The 24,739-nt window shown below is 42.9% G+C and overlaps 1 protein-coding gene across 5 annotated transcripts in view; it reads right to left on the bottom strand.

Annotated features, from left to right (window-relative positions):
* Window positions 1-24,739, bottom strand: part of ATP8A1 (ATPase phospholipid transporting 8A1) — a 291,307-nt gene that overhangs the window by 198,001 nt on the left and 68,567 nt on the right. For 3 of the 5 annotated variants that reach the window (XM_069744529.1, XM_069744527.1, XM_069744530.1), the window contains exons 6-10: window positions 21,907-21,952; window positions 20,928-20,968; window positions 12,098-12,171; window positions 4,975-5,044; window positions 2,559-2,686 (exon numbers count right to left, since the gene is read on the bottom strand). In XM_069744529.1, the coding sequence (XP_069600630.1) occupies window positions 2,559-2,686; window positions 4,975-5,044; window positions 12,098-12,171; window positions 20,928-20,968; window positions 21,907-21,952 (359 nt within the window). Of the gene's footprint in view, window positions 1-2,558; window positions 2,687-4,974; window positions 5,045-8,856; window positions 8,931-12,097; window positions 12,172-20,927; window positions 20,969-21,906; window positions 21,953-24,739 lie in introns of all 5 variants that reach the window. The other 2 variants (XM_069744528.1, XM_069744531.1) reach the window with 1 other exon arrangement.

The raw sequence follows: 24,739 nt of genomic DNA, 5'->3' as shown, positions 1-24,739 counted from the left end.
ATGCATTGGGGGAAAACGTGCAAAAAACGAATAAAAAACGTGAAAAAAAACGCATGCGGATTTCTGGCAGAAATGTCCGGTTTTTGTCTGGAAATGTCTGCAAGAAATCCTGAACGTGTGAACATAGCCTTAGTGTGTATGCTGATGTTGCAGACCTGTGTGTGTATATTTTGATGTAGGAGACCTATGTGTGTGTATGTTGATGTAGCATACCTGTATGTGTTGATGTAGCAGAACTGTGTGTGTATGTGTGTGTGTATATTGATGTACCAGACGCGTGTATGTGTGTGTTTATGTAGCAGACCTGTGTTTATATTGATGTAGCAGAGGTGTGTGTGTGTGTGTGTGTATTGATGTAGCAGACCTGTGTGTTGAAGTAGCAGACCTGTGTGTATATTGATGTAGCAGACCTGTGTGTATATTGATGTACCAGACCTGTGTGTATATTGATGTAGCAGACCTGTGTGTATATTGATGTAGCAGACCTGTGTGTATATTGATGTAGCAGACCTGTGTGTATATTGATGTACCAGACCTGTGTGTGTTGATGTAGCAGACCTGTGTGTATATTGATGTAGCAGACCTGTGTGTATATTGATGTAGCAGACCTGTGTGTGTGTTGATGTAGCAGACCTGTGTGTATATTGATGTAGCAGACCTGTGTGTATATTGATGTAGCAGACCTGTGTGTATATTGATGTAGCAGACCTGTGTGTATATTGATGTAGCAGACCTGTGTGTATATTGATGTAGCAGACCTGTGTGTATATTGATGTAGCAGACCTGTGTGTATATTGATGTAGCAGACCTGTGTGTATATTGATGTAGCAGACCTGTGTGTATATTGATGTAGCAGACCTGTGTGTATATTGATGTAGCAGACCTGTGTGTATATTGATGTAGCAGACCTGTGTGTATATTGATGTAGCAGACCTGTGTGTATTGATGTAGCAGACCTGTGTGTGTATTGATGTAGCAGACCTGTGTGTATATTGATGTAGCAGACCTGTGTGTATTGATGTAGCAGACCTGTGTGTATATTGATGTAGCAGACCTGTGTGTATTGATGTAGCAGACCTGTGTGTATTGATGTAGCAGACCTGTGTGTGTATATTGATGTAGCAGACCTGTGTATATTGATGTAGCAGACCTGTGTGTATATTGATGTAGCAGACCTGTGTATATTGATGTAGCAGACCTGTGTGTATATTGATGTAGCAGACCTGTGTATATTGATGTATTAGACGTGTGAGTATGTTGATGTAGCAGACCTGTGTGTATATTGATGTAGCAGACCTGTGTGTGTTGATGTAGCAGACCTGTGTATATTGATGTATCAGACGTGTGAGTATATTGATGTAGCAGACCTGTGTGTGTTGATGTAGCAGACCTGTGTGTTGATGTAGCAGACCTGTGTGTATTGATGTAGCAGACCTGTGTGTATTGATGTAGCAGACCTGTGTGTATTGATGTAGCAGACCTGTGTGTATTGATGTAGCAGACCTGTGTGTATTGATGTAGCAGACCTGTGTGTATTGATGTAGCAGACCTGTGTGCATGAATGTCCATGTTGCAGCGCTGTGTGCGTCCGTGTAGCAGAGTTCTGTGTGCGTCCGTGTAGCAGAGTTCTGTGTGCGTCCGTGTAGCAGAGTTCTGTGTGCGTCCGTGTAGCAGAGTTCTGTGTGCGTCCGTGTAGCAGAGTTCTGTGTGCGTCCGTGTAGCAGAGTTCTGTGTGCGTCCGTGTAGCAGAGTTCTGTGTGCGTCCGTGTAGCAGAGTTCAGTGTGCGTCCGTGTAGCAGAGTTCTGTGTGCGTCCGTGTAGCAGAGTTCTGTGTGCGTCCGTGTAGCAGAGTTGAGTGTGCATTTACTGTGAAGCAGGAGTGTTCTGTATACACAGTATGTGCACTGCAGGATACATAATGCTCGTGCTGTGAAGCTGTGTGTGTAATACACAAGCTGCGGATAAACAATAGATATTCCACTTTCCCGATGCATTACTGATAATGATCCCTCCCTTCTTTATACTGTCAGGGAAGTTTTAATCAGTAGGACCTTTTCCTTTATACCACTGTCTAAACGTAAGGTGCGCCTTATAGTAAGGTGCGTCCCATAGTCCGAAAAATATGGACATTTATTTTTTCTCTTCTGTCCCCTGCAGGAGGAGGAGCATTATTGTTCTGTATGCATCATTGTGTTTGCAGAGAAAAATAATAAGGAGAAAACTAAATCTTAATCAATTACATAACATTAGAAATGATTCTGCATCAGAAAAAAAAACTATTAAATATGTAACTAAAACTTTATTTCCCAATATGCAGTTAATATAATTACAATTTACATATTTACACACATTTCTGCTTCTTCTGTGTATAATACTCAATATCTAGTAATCTCATACTCAGGTTCATTAGACTTTGTGCTCAATTATACATTTTAATAGCAAACTGTTAAAAAAAAAATATTTAAAAAACAAAACACTGGCCATTCCCAATTCCTATGACCCCATAATATTATCACCGGGGGTAATAATGGCGTCATTTTTACTTGCTCCATACTCACACTTTGCCATCCAGCCTGATGTTTCCATTGAAATCGTACAGATGCCTGTTCGGGCTTTCACATTCGATCCTGCCGGACAAGCCCATCAAGGTATCAATGTCTTTCATGTCCGCCGTCAGGGAAAGACCCTGGAAAAGAAATCCAGAAAGACAAACGAGGTGTTAAAGAGAGGTGTATACACAGTGTCGGCCTGGTGTGGCAAGGGCCCACCAGTAGCACGGACTTGGGGGGGCCATGCAAATATTACATTGCCACTTTCACAGATTTACTTCTGCTTCTATATAAACACTAGGTAGGTTGCTGAATGACGAGATCCTTCTTTTGTCTGTACATAGTGACTTCATGTATTGGCCAACTACTGCTCATGTGGGGGTAAGTGGCTTGCTCTTGCCTAGGGGCCCACCGGGGAATTTACCTGTTCTCCTGTGGCCAGTCCGAGCCTGCATTTACACCTCTAGGCGCCATTGGTCAGTTTTCTTGCACTATTAGCTTAGATATTTTCTAACATTTTAAATTTGATGAAACTTTTTTTGGCTTTTTTTTTAACCACCAGAAAACCTCTCGATGTGATTGCTATTTTAGCCATGTTGCTTCTTGAATGGATCAGTGTAGTGGCTCCCGCCACCATGACGTATCCCAGGAATATAATGTAATACTATGTGACGAGAATAACCTATTAAACTGGCAAGAGAATGTATCCAGAAATTCAGGGTTGGTGAAAATGTTTAATTAGTAATCACCTCTAAGAATATTCCATATAATAGTAACACTATCATTTGAGATCTATACACAACCCGGACTTATGAAAGCACTAATGGGCGCAACAGCACGGGGCGCAACAGCACGGGGCGCAACAGCACGGGGCGCAACAGCACGGGGCGCAACAGCACGGGGCGCAACAGCACGGGGCGCAACAGCACGGGGCGCAACAGCACGGGGCGCAACAGCACGGGGCGCAACAGCACGGGGCGCAACAGCATGTCTAAGCATCAGATCCTTCAGTCTTTCTTTTAAAACAAAGAAACGCAGCACTTGCGATGATGGACTGCAGCGGTCTCAGAAAACATGACTGTCATATACACTATGAATGCCTTATGGTGCTTGGCTTACACACACACACACATGGATGCATGTGAGACAGTGGAGGAATAGACAGACAAATAAGTGTTCGCAGGAGAGAGTACACACAACGTTTAGAGAGCGCCATTTTATAGACCTTGGCATCTTCAGGTTATAAAGTCTGGATGGTGTCTAGACATCAAGTGGTTTGTTATCAATACTACATAGCATTATTATAAGCGATTAATAACATTTACATTGTTACGTTATCAGCCCCTAATTAGGGGGTACATTCTTTTGTCATTTTGTCAACAGTTGAATCACTTATGATGAACCTCATCAGGGCTGTTGGGTAAATTTATTGGTTGGGAAAAATCTTAATAAAAGCACAGAAATCATAGAACTTAAAGAGCATCTGCCACACAAAACCTGCAGTAAAGAAGGAACGGCCTCGATTCACAAGCTCTACAACCTGCTACAACCTGCTCTACAACCTGCTCTTCAGCGTGTCGTATATACTTATCAGCACTATAGGTGCTAGAACTCCCTTTGTTTCATTTCTGGAACTGAAAGGCCGCCCCTCTGTTAAACCTGCGAGACGTTTGTCAGACAGGAAAGCAGGAGCAGAGAACAAACAACTACATCAAGCAATGCTTTGGAGTGATATATTTGGGGAGGGTAAGACATCATTTTTTAATGATTTGCAGATTTTCTATTTATATATCCTTTCATTTATCAAATGAGATCAAGTATTCTGAAAGTAAATAATTTACATTTACGGTAAATGGTTCTAACTTCTTTAAAAAAAACAAAGAAGCCGAACCCAATGTTAAAGTTACATTTGTGTAAACCAACTTCATTTAATTACTGTATATTTTTGACTATAAAACTTCCCTATAGCTCTGAGAAAGCTTCCTGTGATGGAGGAGAATACTGACGCCATGCATTGGCAGTTCTCTCTCCTCCAGCCAGACACTGATCGGTGTGATCAGTGCAGGCCATGGGAGAAAGTGACCGAGATCTGCCTCACAGGTCATGTGATCAGTAAGATGCTGGTGTGCGTTCATGTAGCTGAACTGTGTTGATGTAGCTGAACTGTGTTGATGTAGCTGAACTGTGTTGATGTAGCTGAACTGTGTTGATGTAGCCGAACTGTGTTGATGTAGCCGAACTGTGTTGATGTAGCCGAGTTGTGTGCTTCTACATCAGAGCTGTATGTGTAGAGTATACACAGCAGAGCTGAATGTGCTTGTACTGTGTGGACAGCAGTGTTGTGTATGTGTAAATTACACTTACTGCCGAGAAGAAAAAAAATATCAAAAGATCCACCTACTTCTACAAACTCATTGTCACATACCTGGCGGATTTTCAGATTGGTTTCCCCATCAAGGTTGGAGGTCTCAATGTAGCACATGGCTTGCGGCTCACTGGGGTAAAATAAAATACGGTATGAGGAACAATAAATGACACAGGAAAAGCAAATGTAGAAGAAAAAAAAAAAGTTTCTTTTATTTGTTTTTTCACTTTAAAAGTAGAACACGCTGCACAAATTACAAAGGAAAAAGCACTACCGTAATTTACAAAATGCGTTGGAAGCCAAATGATAAGCTGAGACAGCCGCCAGCTAAGCTGCAGACACCACTAAAAACTAAAAAGTGTGCTTGAGTTGTCTTAATGGATTTCTGTAACAGTATCAGACTAAAATAAGGAAAAAAAGGGAAATAAAATAAATGGTGGCAAATGCTAAAAGGTTTTACTACTTTAAAGGTGATCCTAAGTGCCAATGTACAGATGAATGTGGGTAATAGTAATTTCGGGGCAATTAGATTTGCATTACGTTAAAACCAGGGGAATAGCGTCATAAGTATTCCTCCTCTACATTTTAGGCTGGTTTCTTTCAAAAGTCCTTTTTTTTTTATTTTTTTTTAGAGCCATTGGTTTGATTGTAATGATATAAATACATCTCCTGCATGGAGCCATAGTACGCTTGTGTAGATCGGGCCCTTCTCGAACACCTGCGTGTATTGTGCCATCTCACAGATCATTTCTACTTAAAAACCCTAGAAATGCTGTACATAACCATTGTAAAAGTAATTTACAGTTTGTAAGGCAAATAAAAACGTGTTTTTAGCCTTTCTTTTTGCTTGCATTTTGTTCTAATTGGGGCAGATGCTCACCAATGCTTTTGGAGCAGGCTGTGAGCAGAGTCAATCTCCTTCCCCCTCTGGCAGCTGACAATCTGTCCAAAAAGGTGAGCATTGTGGGAAAATTTATAATATACATTTGTATTTCTCTAGTCTATAAAAATAAGATTTTTTAATGGTAAGACAAATGGAAATAAATTTATACAATGTGATTTTCTGTATTTTATTTGATATTCTATCTCTCAATGTTAAAATTAACATACCCTTAAAATTATAGTGTATGTATGTATGTATGTATGTATGTATGTATGTATGTATGTATGTATGTATGTATGTATGTATGTATATATATATATATATATATATATATATATATATATATATATATATATATATATATATATATATTACACACACACACATATATACACACATTCATACACTATAATTTTAAGGGTAGGTTAATTTTAACATTGAGAGATAGAATATCAAATAAAATACAGAAAATCACATTGTATAAATATATATATTTATTTTTTTAAGTGAAATACTCTATTGGGTTATATATATTTGGGGGTTCTGGACTTTTCAGTCACCCTAGAGGGTTGAAAGGAATCATAAAATAAAGCAGATAGCGTATGGTTTTAAGCAGATAAGAACCACCATGCTTTCAAATACAGCATGACGCGATGACTGCATGCCCTCTAAGAAAAAGTGGTCCATGCTTCCCCTCACAAAAAAATGACATTATCATATGCAAATATAATACATTTCTTTTATCAACACAAAGTCAGAATAAAACATGGAAGCACACACAAAGATAGAAAAGGGAAAAGGGCAATCCTAGTAAATAATCCAGGAGTGTGGATTAGTGAGCGCCAACAGCTGCGCCTTACACGTAACATGCAGTAAGCGCCAGGCAGAGCAGACCGCTCACATGCGACACGTGATCCAGCCAGGATCTGCTCTGTGCAAGGGATCCTCTAGGTTGTCGACTGAATATTTTGAAAAACCATTAGATTTATTTATTTTGGAATGAAAACCAATGAAAAACATTTTAATGGGTTTCCTAACCAGTATGGTACCACTTGAATATACAAGTATCCAGGGGCGTAACTACAACAGGTGCAGGGGTCGCAATCGCACCCGGGCCCTGGAGCATAGGGGGCCCGAAAAGTCCCTTTGGCCTATAGAAAAAGACTATTGCTATTAAAGATTTACAATATTTGGGGGCCCGTTGGAGCTTTTGCATCAGGGGCTCATGAGTTTCAAGTTACGCCACTGCACGTAGGTACATTTATATACTGGTATATAGGCCTGGTTTGAGAAGTGGCATCGAATGAATAGTCAAATTTAAAAGGAATTTGTCAGCAGGTTTTTCCCCCTGGAAACATTAATGTGGACATTAACGCTTTCAAAGACAAGTCCAGCAATACCGTCACATGGGCAGTCCTCTCCTCTGTTACTGAGAAATCAGCGTTTATATTGATATGATGATGAGGCTAAAGGACTATGGTAGATCTGAAGACTCTGTTACTCCAGCTCTATTCCCTGCGCAGTGTCGTCCCCTCTTTCTTGCCTGAAAACACATGGCATAGAGGCTATCAGTCGAGCAGTAGGCGCCGGCGCTGGTCAGGGAATAGAACCTGGAGTGACAGAGGCGTTAAATATACCAGTCAAGCAAGAGACAGCAGCACTGGGCAGGGAATAGAGCTGGAGTGACAGAGGCTTCAGATCTCCCAGTCAAGCAGGAGTAGGTGGCGTTGGGCAGGGAATAGAGCTGGAGTGACAGAGGCTTCAGATCTCCCAGTCAAGCAGGAGTAGGTGGCGTTGGGCAGGGAATAGAGCTGGAGTGACAGAGGCTTCAGATCTCCCAGTCAAGCAGGAGTAGGTGGCGTTGGGCAGGGAATAGAGCTGGAGTGACAGAGGCTTCAGATCTCCCAGTCAAGCAGGAGTAGGTGGCGTTGGGCAGGGAATAGAGCTGGAGTGACAGAGGCTTCAGATCTCCCAGTCAAGCAGGAGTAGGTGGCGCTGGGCAGGGAATAGAGCTGGAGTGACAGAGGCTTCAGATCTCCCAGTCAAGCAGGAGTAAGTGGCACTGGGCAGAGAATAGAGCTGGAGTGACAGAGGCTTCAGATCTACCAGTCAAGCAGGAGGCGGCGGCGCTGGGCAGAGAATAGAGCTGGAGTGACAGAGGCTTCAGATCTACCATAATCATTCATCTACATATCAATGCAAACATTGATTTCTTAGTAACGGAGATACGGATCAACCATGTAAAGGTATTGCTGGACTTGTCTTTGAAAGGGCTACGTGGGTATAACAGTTTGTGGGGTTAAATCCTGCTGACATTCCCTTTAACAGGGTTGTCTGGGACTTAAGAATTGATCAGGACAGCAGCCCCCACATAGCTGCTCAGTATATAAGTGAGTGGGAGGTAAAGTACCATCGAGTCATGTACCGGGCTGCGGTGGTCCGCCCCATACACTGCGGTGGTCCGCCCCATACATTGCCTTCAATCAATCAGCTGGGGAAGCAGATTTCACCGATCTGATATTGATGACGCATCTAATAAAATCTATTAATTATCAAGTCCCAGAAAACCCCTTGAAAGAGAATATTCCGTTTCTCCCGTCATGTCCGTGTTAGCAATTACTAGCGTTCCCCATGAAACGATCCGCTCTTCTTCTAACTCTGCATTGTGTCGGTCTTGTCATTTCTCCTACAAATTTATGAATAAATTTCCAACTGGGCGTTACCATTTTTCTTGTGAAGCAAGTGCGTTTTACCACTGTCTCCAATCTCCGAGTATACAGGAGCACACCCCAAACTATTAACACCCAGTTTTCAATTTATACATACATTTACAGGAGGAATAAATGAGGATCACCATAATTAGGAATTGTAAAATACATTTCTCCAGACTTGTATCATGAGGAACACTGATCTACCACCACAGCCATGTCAGGAGGGCAGACGGGTCCGCTTCTTTTTCCATAGGCATGCTGTCTGGACTGCGTGTGCTCTTTGGTGGGCATGGCGTGTAAATACAAGAGGACCCCCTTGTACAGAGCCGACTCCGCCAATCCTCTGACCTTGAAGACAGACTGATGAGATCAGCCGGGAGATGCTCCCCATTGGTCACTCTCACTATCTCGCCTATAGTCACCTATGTGTCCCAGTATGGACAAGATCACAATGGAGGAACGATGGAAAATATGAAGGAGACGACACCAACAAAGACAGAAGAAAAAGATTAAAGTAGAACATTTGTCATTAATAAAAGACTGATGTTTCCATCTTCTATTCCTAACTGGGTCTGAAATATACATTACATGAAACTGATGAGAATATATTCCATGACATTGCTTTACATCTGTCAGCAGAAAATGACTGTTCAAACCAAGCCCAGGCGCTCAGTGCGCCACCTACTGGTCTCCCTATTGTTTAACCACTTGAACTTCAGAGGAGCCAGAAGACGATGGAGATCGATGGAAAACAAGGAAATGGGACTGAGCCGCTCGGACAGGCCAAGTGTGCACTGAGCGTCTGTGCTTGGTTTGAACAGTCACTTTGTACTGATAAGACTCCCTTTAACTTCACATGATTGATAGGAAATCATTAATGTAAAGTACAGGACCCGACAACCACTTAATAAAAAAAAAAAAAGTGGTGGCTCGAGACTAGGAAATAGTGGCCACTAGAATAATTTTCCACTAGAGACCGCATCACTTTAGTGTTCCATGTTGCAGCTTGCCATGTAAGGGCTTTAACATGAATAAAAACAGTTAAAGCAACTTGCATCACTGGAATCTTACCATACTTACTCAGGTCCCGAGTTCCTGCCTTTGTGCTTCTGTTAATTGGCCTCTATCTCCATTATACAGATAGAAGGGGTCTGCCTCTGGTATTAAAGTGGATCTGTCAGCAGGTTTGTGTTATGTAATCTGAGAGCAGCATGACGTAGGGCATAATAATACAGAGCAGGAGTCTGATTTCAGTGATGTACCACTTACTAGGCTGCTTGGTGTAATATTCTGTGCTGTAGATGTAGCAGCGGTGTGTATAACCCCACTCATACCCGATTGACAGCTTTCTGTGTGCATTATACACTATATACAGCAAGATGCCAATCACTAGTTGGTGCGGGGTTACACAAATCTGCTGGACTGCATGGCATAAAACACCTAGTCCTGTAGTGATAATCTTCTGCTAAGAAAACACGGATTTCATTGAAACTATAAAACTGCCTAGTAACTGACATCACTAGAGTCTGGCTCACTTGTCATTTATTATGTTGCTATCAGATTAAATATCAAAAACCTGATGACAGAATCCCTTTAAATAAGCAGTCAGGCAGCCACCTTTAAACATTGTTCTGGTCACAGGAAAATGTCTTGTGGATTAGAAGCACAGCAGCATTCAAAACTAGAGCAAGTACATGATACAGTATATAAAATTGGGTACAGTAGTACAATGTATGTGCTGTAAATGTTTTCATAATATGCGAAAGTTATAAAATGTCCTATAAATGTCTGTTTTGTTCCTGATCTAAGGATCTTGGCTTTTAGTTGAGATGAATCTGTGCTGCACTTTATGCACATGCTCAGTAGTGACCAGTGCTGTGGGGTCGGAGTGGAGATGAATCTGTGCTGCACTTTATGTACATGCTCAGTAGTGAGGCAGGGCTGTGGGGTCGTAGTTGAGATGAATCTGTGCTGCACTTTATGTACATGCTCAGTAGTGATCAGTGCTGTGGGGTCGGAGTGGAGATGAATCTGTGCTGCACTTTATGTACATGCTCAGTAGTGAGGCAGGGCTGTGGGGTCGTAGTTGAGATGAATCTGTGCTGCACTTTATGTACATGCTCAGTAGTGATCAGTGCTGTGGGGTCGGAGTGGAGATGAATCTGTGCTGCACTTTATGCACATGCTCAGTAGTGACCAGTGCTGTGGGGTCGGAGTGGAGATGAATCTGTGCTGCACTTTATGTACATGCTCAGTAGTGAGGCAGGGCTGTGGGGTCGTAGTTGAGATGAATCTGTGCTGCACTTTATGTACATGCTCAGTAGTGATCAGTGCTGTGGGGTCGGAGTGGAGATGAATCTGTGCTGCACTTTATGCACATGCTCAGTAGTGACCAGTGCTGTGGGGTCGGAGTGGAGATGAATCTGTGCTGCACTTTATGTACATGCTCAGTAGTGAGGCAGGGCTGTGGGGTCGGAGTGGAGATGAATCTGTGCTGCACTTTATGTACATGCTCAGTAGTGAGGCAGGGCTGTGGGGTCGTAGTTGAGATGAATCTGTGCTGCACTTTATGTACATGCTCAGTAGTGATCAGTGCTGTGGGGTCGGAGTGGAGATGAATCTGTGCTGCACTTTATGCACATGCTCAGTAGTGACCAGTGCTGTGGGGTCGTAGTGGAGATGAATCTGTGCTGCACTTTATGTACATGCTCAGTAGTGATCAGTGCTGTGGGGTCGTAGTGGAGATGAATCTGTGCTGCACTTTATGTACATGCTCAGTATTGACCAATGCTGTGGAGTTGTAGTTGAGATGAATCTGTGCTGCACGTTATGTACATGCTCAGTAGTGACCAGTGCTGTGGGGTTGTAGTTGAGATGAATCTGGGCTGCACTGTATGTACATACTCAGTAGTGATCAGTGCTGTGGAGTTGTAGTTGAGATGAATCTGTGCTGCACTTTATGCACATGCTCAGTAGTGACCAGCGCTGTGGGGTCAGAGTTAGGGAAATTGAGGAGTCGGAGTCAGAGGTTTGGCTTACTGACTCCCCAGCCCTGGCTGCAATAATAGACTCAGACCATGGACAAGAGTGGTGCTTTTTCTGGGAAGAAAAATAATCCTTTTTTTTCTTATCTGAGACAACTCCATTTAAGTTTTTCCCAATTTATATTTTACCCCAAGCTTGACATCTGGCCAACTTCCAATGGTCAAACATTTTTGGTAATCTGGCACACGACAAACACAAGCTGCATGAGATTCCATGAGTTCTCTTCATACAGGATGACCCGGAGAGGTCAGACCCCATACACATGCTATAGAGACCCAGTTACGGAGCAGATTCTGAAACATTGCTTTATGAATGGACTCACTTGGACCATGACAAGGAAATAACGACAAACATCTGCCGGACGGCTGACTGTCCCAGAATGGCGGCAAGAGGCGGACTAATATACATTCATATTTGGTTCTATATTTGCGTTGGGCAGAGCGGTCCGTGCACAGAGTTCATCTTTATTTCCTTGCAGTAATGGAGGTCGTAACAGAGGAGAGAAACCAGACTACATATTGTTAGCAACAGGAGGCACGTCTACCTTGTGGAGAGAAGGATAATGTCTGCGGGTAAATACTCTGTGCCATTTATTTTAACTATATCGCCAACATTTACCTGAAAGAGACTGGCAACCGGTTAATAATCTGCAAATTCATGTTAATAGCGAGAGCATTACATATACATAAAACACATGCGCACTAGGGGCCTGTGAAGGCACCGGTGTAGGCAAGTAAAGCAGTTTAGGGCATCGCACCATAACATATGAATTTTCTAGTTTATATATTTATGTGTTATAAGGGAAATACAAGAATCTGCCGCCAGGAGCATTTTACACCAAATAAAAAAAAAAAAATTCTACCTAGTTCTGTGTCCTCCTACATTCAACTTTAGCTTCTGACACCACCATACTGAAGGCCACCCAGGATTCAGGGGACCCAACACCATTTTAAAGCTCTAATGTGGAGGTGGTATCTGGCCACACACCGATTTTCTAATGCAAGTATCGGTCACCGTTCTGGCTGCTCCATTTTATTCGGAGCCTTTAACATAGGGAATTGTTAACTGGGTCAAGAGGGGGTTGGCTTGGCTATTAAGACAAGATGACGGGAAGACTTGTTCAACTCTTTGTGAGGTTGTGGATCAGCGCACCCCTGTATGTAAAAGTACCTTAGTAACTTCTTTACAACCATATTCCGACCACATCTAAATGTATCTACATTTTTAGAACTGGACGGCGCTAGTGAGTTATCTGTGAACACACCTGTGCTGAAAGTTTTGAAGTTCTCATGGGCATTAATACAGATGGCTAAACATCGCAGCCATCTCCGAGACTGCTGAGGTCAGAAGAGTTGGTACCTCAATTTATCAGTCATTAATGGTATAACTTACACATTTTATGACACTTGACAAATGGTAAGGTTTTAATACTAGAGCTAAAGACCATCCCGAATATGGTCACCTTGACGTAATCGGATGGCTTTTAGGTTTTTTTTTTTGTAATCAAAATTATGTTACCTTAGCTACCTATATTGTTTTCATGCACTACTGCTATTTATTTACTGCAGGGTATTTGCTTATATTGATTTTATCTTTTTGGTAGTGCCCAGTGTGAACATGCGTCTACATGCTATATTCCAGTTCATCTCTTTAGGCTTTGGCCATCAGTATCTGGATATTATGTACAATTTACTTTATGGAACCACTTTGTAGGTTACTGTATCTATAGGATACCTGATGGATATGCCATAAATGTCCACATGGGAATCGATTTGCCAATATTCCACTTTGCTTCCATATCAGAAAACGCATGTGACACAGAAATAAAATGAAGGGGCACGTCCTCGCATTTCGGTACAATAGACGTGTACACCAGTGCCTTGCCTCCACCTCACCTGAATGGATCGGTTATCGGAAAGCCGTATTCCACCTACATGAACTTCAGATGTTTTGTTTAAATTTGATACAAAAAGTTACTACATTGCCGAAATCTCGACAACCGGGTTTACGAGAACAGAGGCATTTCACAGTTCCCCATTACACGGCACAAGAACCAAGACCAAATCTTTCCAAGTGGAACATAAAAGCAGCAAGCCTATTATTTTATAAGGCGAGAAGACTGCATCCGCTCAAGTCACAAAACTCAATTACATCCCCTTGTCCTCAGGCTGTGATGTTCTGGGGAGGACACATTGTGCCAACGTGACTAAGCGCCATCGCCTCCTTCCCATCACACAGCAGCGTTCGCCTCCTTGATGGGATTTTGCCAGTAAAGCACTGATCATCTCACAAAGGCTGAACACTATCCTTTTTTTTTTTGCAGACGGTTTAATAAGGAATATAAGAGAAAAAGTAAGAAAGGAAATGTCAGCACAGATAAGAGGATATGCTGGAACATGACATCGCCTCGTCCAGATTCTCTCAATTAGACAAACCAATGAATACTTTGAGCTGGCGCGGTCTGCTCGCAGGAGGAAGGAAATCTGGAAAGTAAATTCTCATCCACCAGAAATGGGGAATATTTTCACCTGCTGTTGTTCTCCCGAATCTGGCAATGTCTATTTTCTCTTATGACCCCCTCCTCCTCCATGTAAGAACCGTAATTCTGGACTTTTTAGCCAAATGGGCTTATTCCACAACTCGTAGGTGGGCATCTTCACGAGTACTCGTAGGTGGGCATCTTCACGAGTACCACACCTCCTTGGCTAAAAAGACTTGATTTGCATATAAGGAAGAAGGGGCCATAACTGAGGAACAGTGAGGAGAACAAAAAAAAAAAAAAACACCACCAGATTTAGGAGAACAGCGGCACCCCACTTTGTATGTTGCCTCCAGAAGGAAAGTGGAACAGCGGAGAGAGGCGTGACGAAGAGTCACCGTGTCCCATACATTGTGCAGAAGAAGAAATTTGCAGTATAAAGCCTTTTGTCAAATAAATGGAACCCTTTGGGTGATGTATGATGGTACAGTACCAGACATCAGAGCTTTCTACTGGAGTTGGAGTTAGAGGTCAGGAATGGCTGAAATTCACCGGACTCTGAGCCTAACCCAATATGTTAATCAAGTAAATCAATAGGCTCTAACCAAGGACGGATTGCCCAAAACGTGTTAGCCCATACACAGGTTGTGATTTTTAACTGGTCGATTAAAGGGAATCTGTCAACAGGCTGTCGCTATATAATCTAAGAGCAGCATGACTAAGGAACAGAAAGCCCAATCCCAGCAATGTGTCACTTACTGGGCTGCTTGCTCTCATTTTGATACAATCACTATTTTCTCTGACTCAGATCTAGCAGAACTCTGAATGCTGAGCCCCGTATAGCCACAGAGGAACCAGAAAGTTGCCAATCAAAGGTGGGGTTAGACATAACAGTTGACTAGGAGGCACGACACACCTAGTCCTGTAGTGAGAAGATCTTGCGCATAAAACACTGAAAACTGGTCTTGGCCCCTACATCATGCTGCTCTCAGATCACAGAACAAACACCTGCTGACAGATTTCCCTTCTTGTTTTATTAGATAAGAAGAGAATAATAATTGGTCTGATTTGCAGAACGATATTTTTTTACTTTTTATTTCAGCCGCTACGTGGTCTTTGTACAGCCGGCCATAAATACGCAGTCCGTCCTGGTCATGTGGCAGGGAAAATAGAGTCTAGTGAGGCCAGTTACCTGCAGAGATCCTATTAAGCCTCAGCCATAAACCTATATCTATCTGCTGCATGATTCTTATGGGACCACTGAGCCTTACCGCAACCTTTTGGCCATCTCAGTTTTAAAGACACAGTACAATTCATACTGTGCACAACTGGTCACAGCAGCACGTCCTGGTCACATGCAGCTCAAGAACATTATCATGGACAACACTGAGGATTCTGGTTCTTATGCAAGATAAGTGCTATTAGAGTGGAAGAAAAAAGCAAACTTTATATTGTAACGTTCAACTATTCTGGGAAAATTTTTTTTTTTTTTTAAAAATAACCAAGACTAGGGGTCCTGTAACTTCTAGTCAACCGTTCCCTATAACCCCACCCCCAGCATGAGTTGGAAACTTTCTGCTAATGTACAGTGTACAGAGAGGCCAACCAGCTGCCAATCATTGCTGTGTGCGGCTATACAGGGCTCGGCATTCAAGCTCTGCTAGATCAGCAGCAGAAAAAACAAAATAACCGCATGCAGACCAACAAGTGACACATTGCTGGAATCAGGGTCTCGGTAACTATATCATGCTGCGCTCGGATTACATAGCAAAAACTTGCTGACAGGTTCTCTAACCCAAATTAGGTTATTTCAGCAGGGGTTTCATTCAAAATCAGACATTTCTTGAAAAGGGGTATATTCCTATTATGAAACCATTACCAGTCCGATTGGCGAGACTCAGATTTCCACCAATCCTGAGATCAGCCATTAGTGGTTTGTTCTGGAGTGTATACTGCTATCATATTTACATGCAGAGATAACAGGGCTTTTGAACAAGCACACAGCTCCAGACACTGAGATCCATGATAAGGAGACCTGCTCTGACTGAAAACCGCAGGGTTGGTGATTTTGCAAGATTATAACAGCAGCTAGTCAGAAGCGGAGACAGAGGTGAGCAGATAAATACTATATAGAAATTAACAGCCTGGCGAGAGAATGCTGGAATATTAGGCATTAATGTCTCTCCTGGAACGTATCCACTGGGCAATCATGGCCAGCGTCTAGGCGGGCCCTAGAGGCCGTGCTCCATGGAACAAGCTGTACATCATGTAAGATAAAAGCTCACAGTGCAGGCAAATGACAGGAGATAGAAAAAGAAACTAAGGTGCAAACATCCTTATTAAATTGCTTTAGTTAGACAACATGAAAATAAGTTCAGAATAGCCCTTTAAAGATAAATGGGCCATGATGTCAGGACCTTTGTGCCTAAAGCTGATGATGACCTGTCCGTGTAAAACTTTTTGAAAGCATGAGAAATCCATTACGTCAGTGAAAATAAAATGCTTGGTATGTGAATATAGAAATGTCAGTATACAAGAAATACTAATTAATTCCAAAGTAAATGACGTTTTCAATGTTATTTATTAATAAGGACTGCGGTTCTCTATTTGAAAAAGACACAGAAAAAAGAAGAAGTGAAACGAAGCAAGGAAGGAGCTACAATACTCTGCCCTAATGAATATCAATTATTTCCAGTTAGTGAACTCAGAAGAACACATTAAAGATTTATCTGCGCTGCCATTAACATAACTGCATTACCATCCGTCCTCCTGCTCAATGCGTCCCTCGGCGCTTCCATTGTAGCAGTGAACAACAAGCCGTTCACACAGTAATGTCTCAGTCACTGGACCATTATAGCTCACACCCTCGGAACAACAAATTCTTTTCATTTAAAAGATTCTCAACATTGTTATTGGAATATGGGACAGTTTCCAGAAAAAAAAATCCAAAAACATTGTTCACCACGATTTGCAAGTTGATATTTAGACTGTGATAAGCTAAAAGGTTATAGACATTTTTCTCAAAAAAATATAATGACTAAGTTTCTGTATTCATAATTGAAAAAATAAAACAATTTCAAAAAGGGGGTGTGCACTTTGGACAATTTCTGCTGGTTAGAACGACCCAGGCCAAAATTTCTCCCTTGCTTAGAAGGACCCAGGCTAAAATTGCCCTCCTGCTTAGAAGGACCAAGGCCAAAATTGTCCTTCTTAGAAGGATCAATGCCAAAATCTAAATCTGTATGACACAGGATCGGACAGGTTCTCCAGAATGAGGAGCGCTCCTTGTAAATGCTCTCCTATCTGGCTCATTCTCTAAATTCCCTGTTTCTGTAAAACATATATGAAAATGGGTTAGAAGGACCCAGGCCAAAATTGTTCTCCTGTGTAGAAGGACCCAGGCTAATATTGCCCTCCTACTTAGAAGGACCCAGGCCAAAATTGTCCTTCTTAGAAGGATCCATGCCAAAATTGTCCTCCTAATTAGAACGAACCACATAAAAAATGTTTTTCTGCCTCTGCCTATCTAAATCTTTATGACAAAGGATTGGACAGGTTCTCCAGAACGAGGAGAACCCTTTGTAAATGCTCTCCTATCTGGCTCACTCTCTAAATTCCCGGTTTCTGTAAAACACATATGAAAATGTGTTAGAAGGGCCCAGGCCAAAATTGCCCTCCTGCTTAGAAGGACCCAGGGCAAAATTGCCCTCCTGCTTAGAAGGACCCAGACCAAAATTGTCCTTCTTAGACGGATCCATGTCAAAATTGTCCTTCTTAGACGGATCCATGTCAAAATTGTCCTTCTTAGACGGATCCATGTCAAAATTGTCCTTCTTAGACGGATCCTTCTGCTTCTGTCTATCTAAATCTGTGTGACACAGGATCGGACAGGTGCTCCAGAACGAGGGGCGCTCCTTGTAAATGGTCTCCTATCTGGCTCATTCTCTAAATTCCCTATTTCTGTAAAACATACTGTATATGAAAATGGGTTTTATAAATTGGAAAACCCAAGTGCCAAACCGGGCACTCATTTCACAGAAAATGATAGACAAAGCCATATAAAAGGTCAAAATGAAGAGGTATTCGAGTTCACTTCGCATCCTTTAGTTCAGTCATCTATACAGCCATAAACAAGCATTGAGGCCACGCACTAAATGTGTCAGCACGGGAGAAAGTAGGCCCAACGTTAACGCGGACTGTCTACAGAACTAAATCAATCCGCATTCCTAAAATCAGCACAAAGGGTTAACTCAAAACCGCTACCGGTAAGTGGACGCAGTTTACACCACCAAGACCAACGAATAATATGGTATTCAAGAGGCTTCTAGAGAAGAACACGGGCTGCAAGCTTCTAAAGACAACGTGTAAAAAAAATTCCCAAAGGGTATGTCGTCTTTGTAAAATATCCCACCGCTTGGTATTTAGCAGCCCATGATTAGCAGCAGAACCTCTTCTGACAAAGGGGAAACAGCGGCATCTTCCACAAGGATGGAAGTGTACATTCACAATGAGTACAGAATTTACCAACTTTTCTTTTTTTTTGCCTATAAGGCTCTGTTCACAGCTCATTTTTGGATACATTGGAGGTGTAAAAATCAGAAGTAATCACGGATTTATATCTCCTACGCATCCACAGGCCACCATGCACCAGAAGAATATGGCTTGACATTATGTGGACCAGGATCCCTTAGTCCCTCGTCCTCATCTCTCCTTTTGACTTGAAATATCCAAAGAGGAACCGCACCAGATCACCGGCTTTGAGAAGAAGAAAAAACTAAACGTATTTTGCATAACTCTGTCGATGTTCTAGCGCCACTCTTCTAAGGATATCTCAATCCAAGGAGAGATAAGTGAGGACACATCTGTGCCATGGTATGTGAACACCACGGTATACAGTGGGGCAAAAAAGTATTTAGTCAGTCAGCAATAGTGCAAGTTCCACCACTTAAAAAGATGAGAGGCGTCTGTAATTTACATCATAGGTAGACCTCAACTATGGGAGACAAACTGAGAAAAAAAAATCCAGAAAATCACTTTGTCTGTTTTTTTATCATTTTTTTGCATATTATGGTGGAAAATAAGTATTTGGTCAGAAACAAACGATCAAGATTTCTGTCTCTCACAGACCTGTAACTTCTTCTTTAAGAGTCTCCTCTTTCCTCCACACATTACCTGTAGTAATGGCACCTGTTTAAACTTGTTATCAGTATAAAAAGACACCTGTGCACACCCTCAAACAATCTAACTCCAAACTCCACTATGGTGAAGACCAAAGAGCTGTCAAAGGACACCAGAAACAAAATTGTAGCCCTGCACCAGGCTGGGAAGACTGAATCTGCAATAGCCAACCAGCTTGGAGTGAAGAAATTAACAGTGGGAGCAATAATTAGAAAATGGAAGACATACAAGACCACTGATAATCTCCCTCGATCTGGGGCTCCACGCAAAATCCCACCCCGTGGGGTCAGAATGATCACAAGAACGGTGAGTAAAAATCCCAGAACCACGGGGGGGGGGGGGGGGGGGGGGGGGGGGGAGGGGGACCTAGTGAATGAACTGCAGAGAGCTGGGACCAATGTAACAAGGCCTACCATATGTAACACACTACGCCACCATGGACTCAGATCCTGCAGTGCCAGACGTGTCCCACTGCTTAAGCCAGTACATGTCCGGGCCCGTCTGAAGTTTGCTAGAGAGCATTTGGATGATCCAGAGGAGTTTTGGGAGAATGTCCTATGGTCTGATGAAACCAAACTGGAACTGTTTGGTAGAAACACAACTTGTCGTGTTTGGAGGAAAAAGAATACTGAGTTGCATCCATCAAACACCATACCTACTGTAAAGCATGGTGGTGGAAACATCATGCTTTGGGGCTGTTTCTCTGCAAAGGGGCCAGGACGACTGATCCGGGTACATCAAAGAATGAATGGGGCCATGTATCGTGAGATTTTGAGTGCAAACCTCCTTCCATCAGCAAGGGCATTGAACATGAAACGTGGCTGGGTCTTTCAACATGACAATGATCCAAAGCACACCGCCAGGGCAACGAAGGAGTGGCTTCGTAAGAAGCATTTCAAGGTCCTGGAGTGGCCTAGCCAGTCTCCAGATCTCAACCCTATAGAAAACCTTTGGAGGGAGTTGAAAGTCCGTGTTGCCAAGTGAAAAGCCAAAAACATCACTGCTCTAGAGGAGATCTGCATGGAGGAATGGGCCAACATACCAACAACAGTGTGTGGCAACCTTGTGAAGACTTACAGAAAACGTTTGACCTCTGTCATTGCCAACAAAGGATATATTACAAAGTATTGAGATGAAATTTTGTTTCTGACCAAATACTTATTTTCCACCATAATATGCAAATAAAATGATAAAAAACAGACAATGTGATTTTCTGGATTTTTTTTCTCAGTTTGTCTCCCATAGTTGAGGTCTACCTATGATGTAAATTACAGACGCCTCTCATCTTTTTAAGTGGTGGAACTTGCACTATTGCTGACTGACTAAATACTTTTTTGCCCCACTGTATGTCGGAGGTATAACACAGGACAATATTACCAATTCATACCTCAGACTTTGCCATTGCTGTTGTCTTGCGACCTGTGGCTTGTTTTACATGACAGAATCTTAACTACACAGATCATGGTATTTCCCCATCACTTCTGTACAGGCTTTCATGCCTCCTTGATACTATGGTTTAGGAATCTCTATGAGGGGTCATTATGGAGTCTCTGAAAGCATACAATCTCCTCTCCAGATAACAATGCATTTCTAACATTACAAATATGTCGCTCATGTCCTTTACTGTCAGAAATTTCTAATCGCTCCATAGAGACAATGAAACTATTGAAACAGGTAGAATGTTCTCTAATTAACAAAGAAAGCAAGTGAAACAAACCTTTTCCCAGTGCACAATCTCCCACGCTCCGTTCCGTAAGACTGAAAAGGAAAAAAGGAAAAATAGAGCGGTTCTTAAGAAACACATGAAGTGGACGTCATAAATGGCAGCACAGATATGTACAACATAAGAAAACTCCAGGTATAGTACAATCATTTATGACACTTTATTTTAAAGTCAATAAATAAAAGCCTACCCATCCCCTGCCCTGCCTACGCCTAGCCATCCCCTGCCTGCCCACGCCTAGCCATCCCCTGCCTGCCCACGCCTAGCCATCCCCTGCCTGCCCACGCCTAGCCATCCCCTGCCTGCCCACGCCTAGCCATCCCCTGCCTGCCCACGCCTAGCCATCCCCTGCCTGCCCACGCCTAGCCATCCCCTGCCTGCCCACGCCTAGCCATCCCCTGCCTGCCTACGCCTAGCCATCCCCTGCCTGCCTACGCCTAGCCATCCCTGCCTGCCTATGCCTAGCCATCCCCTGCCTGCCTACGCCTAGCCATCCCCTGCCTGCCTACGCCTAGCCATCCCCTGCCTGCCTACGCCTAGCCATCCAAATCATTAAACAAAGCGTTCCCATTGATCCATGTATTTCTGAGTGCAAGGATCTCCATCACAGAGGGAGTATTCTTACCTCACACTATCTCATTATGGAAACCCATTGTGTATCTGAGGAGGATTTGTGTATGATTGTGTACTGCGGGGAGAATGGAGGATTAGGTTATCCTCAGAACCCTTCAGGGAACATTGAGTCTTCAAAAAACGTAAGCTGTATGCCAGCTAAAGCTTTCAAACTAAGCACAACACTGTATAGGGCACACGTAGGGCATGCTCGAAAAATATGTTCGAGTCCCCACGGCTGCATGTCTTCCGGCTGTTGAACAGTTTCCTTGTCCACAACCTGGCTCCAAAACTCTAGTACAATGATATGATATATATATAATCCAATTAAAAAAAAAAAAAAAAGTACTCCAGAACTTACCTTGGGTGATTTTCTTGTTCACAAAATTGTCAGCTTTGTGCCGCTTCTGTAAAACATAAAAGTTATGCCATTAAATATTAAGTTCAGGCGGAACAATAGGATCAGTAGCGAGTGTCTGGGGGGCTCAACCTCTATACACTTTTACTGACACTGGGCAAAGGAAGGTTAATTTTAAGGGGAAAGTTATTTCAAGAAAGTGATCTTTTCACATTTATGGACTAGCAGCACGACATACAAAACTGGCGCTAACAAAGTAAAAATCGACAGATGTTACAATGAAAGCAGCTATAAGACAAAAAATGGTTGGGTTCCTTGCTCCTCATTTGACATGTAACAAGTCAGGTGGACACTTACCTAATGCAAACCGCAGATATGGGCATGCAAATCTTTAAAATGTAAATCCACCCACACCTTTATATCTGATATTCTAGAGAAATCAGCATTCTAATTCATATGCAAATGAGGTGTTCAGTGCTCTGGGCATGACAGAGCACTTCCCAAGCCTCTGGCTTCTGAAAATTTCCCCGCCCAGCACCTACTTGATTGACAGCCCACTGATTTCCTTGACTTAAGGTACCGTCACACTAAGCGACACTGCAGCGATACCGACAACGATGTCGATCGCTGCAGCGTCGCTGTTTGGTCGCTGGAGAGCTGTCACACAGACAGCTCTCCAGCGACCAACGAACCCGAAGTCCCGGGTAACCATCGGGTTACTAAGCGCAGGGCCGCGCTTAGTAACCCGATGTTTACCATGGTTACCAGCGTAAACGTAAAAAAAACAAACATTACATACTTACCTACCGCTGTCTGTCCCCGGCGCTGTGCTTCTCTGCACTCCTCTGCACTGACTGTGAGCACAGCGGCCGGAAAGCAGAGCGGTGACGTCACCGCTCTGCTTTCCGGCCGCTGTGCTCACAGCCAGTGCAGGAGGAGTGCAGAGAAGCAGAGCGTCGGGGACAGACAGCGGTAGGTAAGTATGTAGTGTTTTGTTTTTTTTTTACTTTTACGCTGGTAACCAGGGTAAACATCGGGTTACTAAGCGCGGCCCTGCGCTTAGTAACCCGATGTTTACCCTGGTTACCGGCATCGTTGGTCGCTGGAGAGCGGTCTGTGTGACAGCTCTCCAGCGACCAAACAGCGACGCTGCAGCGATCCGGATTGTTGTCGGTATCGTTGCAGCGTCGTTTAGTGTGAAGGTACCTTTAGGTCACACAGAGAAGTGAGACATCAATCAAGCTGAAGAGACTTGTGTAGGGCAGGAAACAACCATAAGAGGCTATGTCCCGCCCTGAGCACTTAACGCCTCATTTTTGTATGAATTACAACACAAACTTTTCTGGAATGCAGCAACGCATGAAATGTATAAAGGGGTCTATGGATTTTCATTTCAAAGACCCGCCTGCCCATATACACAAATCCAGGAAAAAGATGTGCACACTGTCACTGGGTTGGTGCAGGCATGAACAAAATAGTCCAAGTATAGGAAAAATCAGCCGCACTCAAATGGTTGAAAGTTCAAACTGTGTAGTTTCTTTATTAACATATACAATAAACCAGGTGCTTTTTTAGGAGGTAAATGGGTGGCGGACTATTCAATTCGGGTAACGTTTCGACCCCAGCGGGTCTTTATCAAAACCTCACTTATGCCAAACAGGTAGAGGAGAGGAGAAAGAGCCGAGTTCCCATAGGGCAGCTCCGGTGGAGTTGTGCGAAAGCGCGTCCGCCTAGTGGGTGATGTGGCTAGGCGGACGCGCTTTCACACAACTCCACCGGAGCTGCCCTATGGGAACTCTGCTCTTTCTCCTCTCCTTTACCTCTTTGGCATAAGTGAGGTTTTGATAAATACCCGCTGGGGTCGAAACGTTACCCGAATTGAATAGTCCGCCACCCATTTATCTCCTAAAAAAGCACCTGGTGATGTTTATTGTATATGTTAATAAAGAAACTACAGTTTGCTGAACTTTCAACCATTTGAGTGTGGCTGATTTTTCCTATACTTGCCCATATACACAGTTTGGGGTCCAGAAAGGGGGAGGAGGTTGATCTTACTGACTGATTGCCTTTAATATTAGATGGTAACACTGATAATACAACCATTAGGACAGGATTTTTAAAAGTAAGTTTAAAGTCTTCATCAGATCCAACAGTTATTTCTTATTGTATTAAGCTTGTATTTTAAAATTGAAAATGGTTGTGTCACTACTTAGATACTGACAGACAACCCTTGGGGTAGATCATCAATATCAGATAAATGCTTCCAGCTCCGTACCCTACCATCGTGGCGTAAACTTTTGAGACCAATAAAAGTATTGGTTTTAACAAATTTTCAGGCTTTACTTTTTAAAGTGACAAAATCCATTAACTCTAGACTAATGAAGAGTCATCAAAAGTGAATTACTTCATTTCAGTTACCTCCTTGGTAGCTCAGGATAAAGTGATAATGCGGACAAGGCATGTGATATCACGCTGATTGAATTCTGAAAGAAGACCGATAGCCTTAATGGTTACCTACATGGAAATACGTGCAACCTTCATTGCCTTGCATCAAAAGAGATTTACAGGCCAGGACATTGATGCTTGTAAGGTTGTCCCTAAATTAACCATTTACCAGATCATCAGGAACTTCAAAAAAAAAAAAAAAAGAAAGGAAAGGTTCAGTTGCAGTGAAGGCTTCAGGTTGCCCAAGAAAGTCCAGCAATTTCCAGGACTACTGTTCCATGTTTGTTTCCACAGCAGTGCAGAGCTTGGCCTGGAATGGCAGCAGGCAGGACTCTGCATCAACAGTGAGGCAAAGGCTTTTGGAGGCTGTGCTGGTGTCAAGATGGGCAGC

The sequence above is a fragment of the Ranitomeya imitator genome, chromosome 1, assembly GCF_032444005.1.
Source record: "Ranitomeya imitator isolate aRanImi1 chromosome 1, aRanImi1.pri, whole genome shotgun sequence".
NCBI lineage: Eukaryota > Metazoa > Chordata > Amphibia > Anura > Dendrobatidae > Ranitomeya > Ranitomeya imitator.
Note: the sequence above shows the minus strand (reverse complement) of the source record. Positions and strands in the feature narration are given on the sequence as shown.